The 9,598-nt window shown below is 41.8% G+C and overlaps 1 protein-coding gene across 1 annotated transcript; it reads left to right on the top strand.

The window, feature by feature from the left end:
• The first annotated feature begins 232 nt into the window (after nt 1-232).
• On the top strand, nt 233-8,929 carry si:ch211-196f2.6 (immunoglobulin domain-containing protein). The gene is made up of 7 exons (XM_029760588.1): nt 233-606; nt 2,119-2,292; nt 2,480-2,665; nt 3,009-3,165; nt 4,896-4,950; nt 7,349-7,573; nt 7,789-8,929. The coding sequence occupies exons 1-7, from the start codon at nt 540-542 to the stop codon at nt 8,092-8,094; spliced, it is 1,170 nt and encodes a 389-aa protein (XP_029616448.1). The 5' UTR covers nt 233-539; the 3' UTR covers nt 8,095-8,929.
• The last annotated feature ends 669 nt before the right edge of the window (nt 8,930-9,598 follow it).

Below are 9,598 nucleotides of genomic sequence, written 5' to 3'. Positions count from 1 at the left end.
CCCAAGCTGCATCCTAATATTAGCGATAGGATATGTTATTGGTTTCTGTTTTTTTAGGGTACTGTCTTTTCAGCCACACAAACCTCATGGTTCTAGAATGTCTGTGTTTCAGGCTTCATTGAGTCAGTGTGTGCGTGTGTGTGTAGTTAAAATGAAAGCAGAATGGGAAAACCGAACCCATGAACATGTCAGAAGCTGTATCGTGACTCTGTTCACTTCACTTCCTCTTCCTTTCGAGTGAGTGAGTGAGTGAGAGGAGAGAGAGATACAGAGATACGTACAGTGAAATCATATGAAAGGTGCTAAGGCCGGAAGTGTTCGGAAAGAGGAAGTTGAGAGTTGGGGGTCAGAGACAAAAAATTGGTGTGAAGACAGAGATACACTCAGAGAAACAAGAAATGAACAAATTAGAATAAGTATGGTGGAGTGGAAAAAAGGACGGCGGTAAAAAAAAAAAAAACACGGATGAAACTGAACTGGAAAACACAACAAAAAGACAGCAAGTGAAGAGGAAAAGAGAAGACTGAACATTGTGACAGATGACAGAGTCAGATATGAGAAAACGCTGTGTCTGCACTCTTCTGGTCCTCACGCTGATACAGACAGGTTGGTTAGACTAACTCATCTAGAATAAGATTCAAGTTTTAGTTTAGCGAAAACTGAATTAATATAATAATTGAGGATGTAAAAACAAAATACATATTTCCGTTGTGGTCTTCAAAAACCCAAGGTTTCATTACATTGCATTGTTATGGTTATGCAGTACTAAAACCTATTTTAACAGTTGAATGTAGGGTAATACACATCCAGCTGATTTAAAAAAGTGCAAGGTTTCGACAAAAAGAAAATTATGTTGCAGGTTTCGACCTTTGTGTGTGTGCGTTTGTGCGTGTGTGTGCATGCATGTCTGAATGCAGTTGTGGAAAAAGCACTCAATTGTCATACTTGAGTAAAAGTAAAGATACCTTAATAGAAAATGACTCAAGTAAAAATGAAAGTCACCCAATAAAATACTACTTGAGTAAAAGTCTAAAAGTATCTAGTTTTAAATGTAGTTAAGTACAGAGGTGGAGAAAGTACTCAACTGTCATAATTGAGTAAAAGTACAAAGTAAAAGTAAATGCTATACATCAAATTCCTTATATTACGCTAACCAGACGGCACACTTTTCTATAAATGTTTTATTCTATTTACAGACACACCAACACTCAAGACATAATTTACAAACGCAACATTTGTGTTTATTGAGTCCGCCAGATCAGTGGCATTATTAAACTGATAGGTGCGTGAATTGGGCCATATTGCTGTCCTGCCTGAGCATTTGAAATGTGACAAGTACTTTTGGGTGCCAAGGAAAATGTATGGGAGTAAAAAGTACATACACTGAGTGTACAAAACATTATGGATACATACTCTTTACATGACATACCGTAGACTGGCCAGGCAAATCCAGGTGAAAGCTATGATCCCTTATTTATGTCACTTGTTAAATCCACTTCAATCAGTGTAGATGAAGGGGAGGAGACAGGTTAAAGAAGAATTTTTAAGTCTTGGGACAATTGAGACATGAATTGTGTATGTGTGCCATTCAGAGGGTGAATGGGGAAGACAAAATATTGAAGTGCCTTTGGACAGGATATTGTAGTAGGTGGCAGACACACCGGTTTGTGTCAACAACTGCAACACTGCAGTTCAACAGTTCCCCGTGTGTATCAAGAACGGTCCACCACCCAAAGGACATCCAGCCAACTTGACACAACCATGGAAAGCATTGGAATCAACATGGGCCAGCATCCCTGTGGCACGCTTTCAATATTAGGAAGGTGTTCTTAATGTTTTGTATACTCAGTGTATTTTCGGGAAAGTAGTGGAGTAAAGGTAAAAGTTCTCAAAAATATAAATAGTAAAGTACAGATACCCCAAAAAAAACGACTTAAGCAGTACTTAAGTATTTTTACCTAAGTACTTTACACCACTGTCTGAATACGTGTTCTAGTGTCTTTGGTGTATGATCCACAAAAACATGGTTTCAGCATTATTTCACTGGAAGTGGCTGTCGTTTTTACTAGCACCTACACAACTTTGCCGCCAAAACGTCTACTTTGTTACTTCCCGCAGGCATGACAGACAGTGGGATTTCTGTATCTCACAAATGGGATGGAGATCACCTATCTATCACCTGTCGTCTCATGCGGGACAACGACACTGTTTCTCAGATCAACTGGGAGATGACCAGCAGTTCAAACCACACCACCACCAGATTGAAGCTGGGCACCTTCCATCCCGTGTTCGGTACTTAATATAATAATACATATTAATACATTATAATACATATTTTTTACTTTGACTTGATTATTGGTCCCAGTTTATGAAAAAAAACTGAAGAAAGGCAGAATTTACATAACACAAAATGCCGTAAGAATAACACACTTAGATATATAATATAATATATATTAATAATATAACATATGCCCTTAAGGTACGTACGTGGTCCCGGAGTACAACGATACCGTGGAGATCCAGGGTAACGCCTCCAGCGGTAATTACACGCTCAGGCTGAGAGGTAGCACTGTGTTGGAGGAGAGTCAGTTCTGCTGTAAATTCATTACCTTTCCCTCTGGAGTGCTGGAGCAGTGTACATATACCAGGATTAATGAAAGCCCAGGTACTCCCTCTCTCTCTTTCTCTCTCTCTCTCTCTCTCTCTCTCTCTCTCTCTCTCTACCTTTATCTTGTTTGTCTGTCTCTCTCTGTTTCTCTCTCTCCTATCCCACACATCCTGGTATTTCCCCACTTTCATTTCCTCTCCCCTCTCTGCTTCCTGTTCTTTATTGATCACAACTATCCACAAAAAAACATTAAAATAATGTTATTTCACAACATTCACCAAAACACAAGTTCAACCTTGCCATTACAACCCACTTGGGGTAGGTAGTGCTTGTACGCACAATTGTGTGTGAATTTATGTGAGTATGTTTAAATGTGTGTCTATCTATGGTCTACTCACAGAGGAGGCCCAGGAGTCAGAAGGCCCACAGGGTTTACTAGGGGAGAGACAAGTGGAGCAGTGGGCTCTGCTAGTAGTGGGGTCTACCATCTGTCTCCTCAGTGTCGCCATCTCTCTCTACTACTGCTTGAAGTATTGCTGCAGACACTGCTACCGCAGGTACCTACTCGTCAACCAAACCCATTCTCTCTCTCTCTCTCTCTCTCTCTTTCTCTCTCTCTCTCTCTCTCTCTCTCTCTCTCTCTCTCTCTCTCTCTCTCCATCTCTGTCACTCTCTCTCTCTAGCTCTCTCTCTCTATCTCTCTCCATCTCTGTCACTCTCTCTCTCTCTCTCTCTCTCTCCCTCTCAAAAGTTTGGACACACCTACTCATTCCAGGTGTGCCTTGTTAAAAGGTAATTTGCGGAATTTCTTTCCTTCTTAATGCGTTTGAGTCTATCATTTGTGTTGTGACAAGGTAGGGGTGGTATACAGAAGACAGCCATATTTGGTAAAAGATCCAAGTCCATATTATGGCAAGAACAGCTCAAATAAGCAATGAGAAACAACAGTCCATCATTACTTTCAGACATGAAGGTTAGTCAATACTGAACATTTCAAGAACTTTGAAAGTGTCTTTAAGTGCAGTCGCAAAAACCATCAAGCGCTATGATGAAACTGGCTCTCATGAGGACCGCCACAGGAAAATGAAGACCCAGAGTTTCCTCTGCACACCTCTAGGCTGTGTAAGGGCTATTTGACCAAGAAGGAGAGTGATGGAGCGCTGCATCAGATGACCTGGCCTCCACAATCATCCGACCTCAACTCAATTGAGATGGTTTGGGATGAGTTGGACTACAGAGTGAAGGAAAAGCAGCCAAAAAGTGCTCAGCAGATGTGGGAACTCCTTCAAGGATGTTGGAAAAGCATTCCAGGTGAAGCTGGTTGAGAGAATGCCAAGAGTGTGCAAAGCTGTCATCAAGGCAAAGGGTGGCTACTTTTCAGAATATAAAATATAAAATATATGTTGATTTGCTTAACACTTTTTTGGTTACTTTATGATTGCATATGTGCTATTTCATCATTTTGATGTCTTCACTATTATTCCACAATGTAGCAAATAGTACAAATAAAGAAAAACCCTTATATAAGTAGGTGTGACCAAACTTTTGATTGGTATATAAATATATACACTGAGTGTACAAAACATAAGGTGAAAAACATACTATTTTCATGACACAGAGTGACCAGGTGAATCCAGGTGAAAGCTATGATCCCTTATTGCTTGAAGTGGCTTTGAATGGGGTATGGTAGTAAGTGCCAGCCGCACAGGTTTGAGTGCGTCAAGAACTGCAACCCTGCTGGGTTTTTCACACTCAACAGTTTCCTGTGTGTATCAAGAATGGTCCACCACCCAAAGGACATCCTGCCAACTTGACACAACTGTGGGAAGCATTGGAGTCAGCATGGGCCAGCATTCCTGTGGAACGCTTTTGACACCTTGTAGAGTCCATGCCTTAACGAATTGAGGCTGTTCTGAGGGCAAAAGGGGGCGGCAACTCAATATTAGTTTTGTACACTCAGTGTATATACTGTATACATATATATATATATATATATGTATATCAATATCGTTCATCTCTGTATCTCTCTCCTCTTTGTGTCTCTTTATCATTATAACTCTCTCGCAATCCATCTCTCTCTTTTCCTTTCAAAAAAATCTCTATCTCATTCCCTCTTTCTACACTCTTTGCTTTATCTTCCTCTCTATCTTCTTTTTCGCTTTCATTTCTCTCACACTCACATGGAAAGACGGGCCTCTCTCTCTCTATCAGTAAAGTTTCCAGTAGCACTGACTATAACACCAAAAGTCATCAGCTCTCAGCTATCTGCCGTTATATATCTTTCCAGGAGGCGAGTGTTCGAGGTGGAGACTTATCTGACAGATCAACACACAGACTCGGAGGTAAAGTTATTCTGTCAGCTATTCTTCCAGCACAACATCCCCTACATACCTTTTTGACACAATGGAAAATAAATGAAGTATTGCAAGGCAATTCTAACCTAAAGCCCACTGAAAACGTCATTGATGTCACTGAAAGTAGGCTACCTTGGACCATTGCCAAAATACATTGGCCTAACTTCATCTAATATAGGCTCCCTAATCACAAGCCTTTCCAGAGTCATAGAGATAAGAGAAGCATTTCCTCTCTCTATGGCTAGAGTGACCTCTGTAACTATAGCAACCTACGTTACCATGAAAACCCACAGGGCACTGTCACCACGGTTATCGCCATGGTTTCCTGTTGTTCACTGTGAATGACGTGCATGTGGTTAGACGTCTCGGTCATCGCTCAGCCGTTTCTCTCTCTCTCTCACACACACATACAAATACACACTGGTGAATGCGGTTTGATGTCTCGGCCATTGCTCATAAGTTTCTCACACTTTCTATTTTTTAAGCCAGTTGAGAACAAGTTCTCATTTACAACTGCGACCTGGCCAAGATAAAGCAAAGCAGTGCGACACAAACAACAACACAGAGTTACACATGGTATAAACAAACGTACAATCAATAACACAATATAAAAGTCTATATACAGTGTGTGCAAATGAAGTAAGATTAGGGAGGTAAGGCAATAAGTAGGCCATAGTGGCAAAATAATTACAAATTAGCAAATAAACACTGGAGTGATAGATTTGCAGAAGATGAATGTGCAAGTAGAGATACTGGGGTCCAAAGGAGAAAATAAAATATATATAAATAAAATAAAGAACAATATGGGGATGAGGTAGTTAGATGGGCTATTTACAGATGGGCTATGTACAGGTGCAATGATCTGTAAGCTGCTCTGATAGCTGTTGCTTAAAGTTAGTGAGGGAGATATGAGTCTCCAGCTTCAGTGATTTTTGCAAATGGTTCCAGTCATTGGCAGCAGAGAACTGGAAGGAAAGTCGGCCAAAGGAGGAATTGGCTTTGGGGGTGACCAGTGAAATATACCTGCTGGAGCGCGTGCTACGGGTGGGTGCTGCTATGGTGACCAGTGAGCTGAGATAAGGCGGGGCTTTACCTAGCAAAGACTTATAGATGACCTGGAGCCAGTGGGTTTGGCGATGAATATGAAGCGAGGGCCAGCCAATGCGAGCATACAGGTCGCAGTGGTGGGTAGTATATGGGGCTTTGGTGACGAAACGGATGGCACTGTGATAGACTGCATCCAATTTTCTGAGTAGAGTGTTGGAGGCTATTTTGTAAATGGCATCGCCGAAGTCAAGGATCGGTAGGATAGTCAGTTTTACGAGGGTATGTATGGCAGCATGAGTGAAGGATGCTTTGTTGTGAAATAGGAAGCCAATTCTAGATTTAATTTTGGATTGGAGATGCTTAATATGAGTCTGGAAGGAGAGTTTACAGTCTAACCAGACACCTAGGTATTTGTAGTTGTCCACATATTCTAAGTCAGAACCGTCCAGAGTAGTGATGCTAGGTAGGCGGGCATGTGCGGGCAGCGATCGGTTGAAGAGCATGCATTTAGTTTTACTTGCATTTAAGAGCAGTTGGAAGCCATGGAAGGAGTGTTGTATGGCATTGAAGCTCGTCTGGAGGTTAGTTAACACAGTGTCCAAAGAAGGGCCAGAAGTATACAGAACGATGTCGTCTGCATAGAGGTGGATCAGAATCACCAGCCGCAAGAGCGACATCATTGATGTATACAGAGAAAAGAGTCGGCCCGAGAATTGAACCCTGTGGCACCCCCATAGAGACTGCCAGAGGTCCGGACAACAGGCCCCCCGATTTTGACACACTGAACTCTGTCTGAGAAGTAGTTGGTGAACCAAGCGAGGCAGTCATTTGAGAAACCAAGACTGTTGAGTCTGCCGATAAGAATGCGGTGATTGACAGAGTCGAAAGCCTTGGCCAGTATTGTATTGTCTTTTGTCGATGGAGGTTATAATATCGTTTAGGGCCTTGAGCGTGGCTGAGGTGCACCCATGACCAGCTCGGAAACCAGATTGCATAGCGGAGAAGGTACGGTGGGATTCGAAATGTTCGGTGATATGTTTGTTAAATTGGCTTATCGAGAGAGTTGTACGGTTGAGAGATTTGCATTAATTACACTTCTATTACATTGAAATTATATTTATATGATAGAACATGATTCGGCCTACATGATGATCCAACAACTGATACAAGCTCCATTACATACAGTATCATTTAGTTACCAATTATTTTGAATAGTGTTTACACATGATAGAATAGGATAAAAGGACAACTGAAACATTAGTTACCAATTATTTTCAAAACAACATGCATATCACCTAGTCTCTCTTGCCCCACCCCCCTCTCTCTCTATACCATCCAGGGGGTCACAGAGGAGCCACCCCATCAACCCACCCTTCCCTCACCCCCTCACCACCAGCTCCAGGGTTTTGACCCCTCTAAGCTGTACACTAAGATCAAGCAGGACCTGCTGTATGGACGGCTGTGGAAGGCCTACCAGGGGACGGCTAAGGCCTGGGGCCCCACAACACAGCAGGGACCACAGCAGCAAGGGCCACAACAAGGGGCAGAACTAGGGCCACAAAAGGTATATCTTTCTTTCAATATTTTTTTTATTAGTATGTCTATGCATAAGGAAACCTTGCCTTACAAAACAGTGAATTGAAAACAAAGAAATTGAAAAAGATGATACAACGTGAATACAAAGCAAAAATAATGTTTGTTGAAGCCTGTGGGTCATGCCAAATAACACAGAACTCACACATACTGTAGAGTATTTGATAAAGTCATTATCGTCATCAGGTCTATTTTCTTCTGGGGGATCATCGGGCGTCACAGAGACAGGAACCAGAAGAACCGGAACTAGAACCTAATCTAGAACAAGAACAAGACCCTCAACCAACCCTTGAAGGAACCGTGGAACCACAGACTGAGCCTGAACCTATCCATCCATTAGCCCTGGAACCTGGAACACAGATGGAGGTTCAAGAACCAGAATGTCATTTAGAACTAGAACCTAACTTCCCATCAACCCTTCCTGCACAGAGGAAGGAACTGGAACCAGACATGGGAACAGAGAAGGAGGAAACTGAAGAAACCAGAGACTAACCCTTCAGCGAGGAGGTTCATGAAGGGAGGGTGTGTTGTGTTGTTGTGTGTGTCTGTGTGTGTGCGGACCGTGCGTGTGTACGTGTGTGTTGGGAGGAATAATGTACTGTTGACATTGGGTGAATAACCCTGACCTCCTAAGGTTAGCTGTCAAGCAATACGATTAATACTTATTGCCCCAGTGGGAAATTTAGAGTGAAATTTAAACTCACAGGTAATCGCCATGTTTTTTTGTTCACTGTGAACAACGTACATGTGGTTAGACGTCTCAGCCATCACTCAGACGTTTCTCTCTCTCTCTCACAGACAGACAGACAGACAGACAGACAGACAGACAGACAGACAGACAGACAGACAGACAGACAGACAGACAGACAGACAGACAGACAGACAGACAGACAGACAGACAGACAGACAGACAGACAGACAGACAGACAGACAGGTAAATGGGGTTTGACGTCTCGGCAATCGCTCAGCTGTTTCTCACATTTGAGCTCACAACAGTGTGGCATACAGTTACTGGTATACTGTTAACAGACAGAAGAAGCAGGGGAATGTCTTTCAAGCAGAGCTTTTTTATAACATTTCCTGTATGGTCAAATTTAGTGTGAGATGTGAATAGAACACTTTGCGTTTAAATATAGTAATGGGTTGCATGACCTTTAGATTCTAAGAAGAGCTGTTATAGCCAACTGATCTGTTATTGTAAGGAGCAAGACAGTGAGGGATTTTTATTTTGTGTATCTGGTTTTGTGATTGCAATTTCTGTATATAATGTAGGTCTATAATAATGTTTATACTTTTGTTTCAATTAAAAATCGGACTTGCAAAAGTGTTTGAGTCCTTCACTTGACATCTAGAATATGCCTGCTTTTTTTTGGGCCACTGGGGGACGACACAAGACCATTTATTCACTAACCTCGTTCCCAGGAAATTTAGCACAGTGCGCACATCAACGATTCAAAGTTGGCCTTAGTGGGAGTGACCATAGAATTCTATGGGAGTGACCTAATCAAATGTATTTATATACCCCTTCTTACATCAGCTGATATCCCTAACTGGGTAAAGTTTGGATAGTTCTTACCACAGGGGGTTAGTGGTACCTTGATTGGGGAGAACAGGCTTGTGGTAATGGCTGGAGCAGAATCAGTGGAATGGTATCAAATACATCAAACATTGTCTCCAGGTGTTTGATACCATTCAATTCGCACTGTTCCAGACATTATTATGAAATTTTCTCACCTCAGCAGACTCATATAGTTCTAACAGACTAATGAATGTAAAATAATGTGCTATGAGGCAAATAATATTAATTATGGATACTAGATACAGTAGCTCTTCCACAAACCGTTTGAAAATAAGTCAAACAAATAGGCTAGCCTAAATTGGGAATAGCAGTAGGCTACAATGGCATATGTGGCGCTTGTTACAATGACCTATATTGCAGTACAGGTTTCTGACATTTCCAGTCCAAGTCCAGGTGAAAAGTCAACTTTTATAACTG

Source organism: Salmo trutta, chromosome 8 (assembly GCF_901001165.1).
Source record: "Salmo trutta chromosome 8, fSalTru1.1, whole genome shotgun sequence".
Classification (NCBI taxonomy): Eukaryota; Metazoa; Chordata; class Actinopteri; order Salmoniformes; family Salmonidae; genus Salmo; species Salmo trutta.
The sequence above is the reverse complement of the archived record's forward strand: the minus strand, read 5'-3'. Positions and strand labels throughout refer to the sequence as shown.

Coding starts and splice junctions, on each gene's coding strand:
- si:ch211-196f2.6 (XM_029760588.1), top strand. CDS start 540: ATGACAGAGTCAGATATGAGAAAACGCTGTGTCTGCACTCTTCTGGTC. Junction 4,951..7,348: donor ATCAACACACAGACTCGGAG/GTAAAGTTATTC, acceptor TATACCATCCAG/GGGGTCACAGAGGAGCCACC. Junction 7,574..7,788: donor CAGAACTAGGGCCACAAAAG/GTATATCTTTCT, acceptor TATCGTCATCAG/GTCTATTTTCTTCTGGGGGA.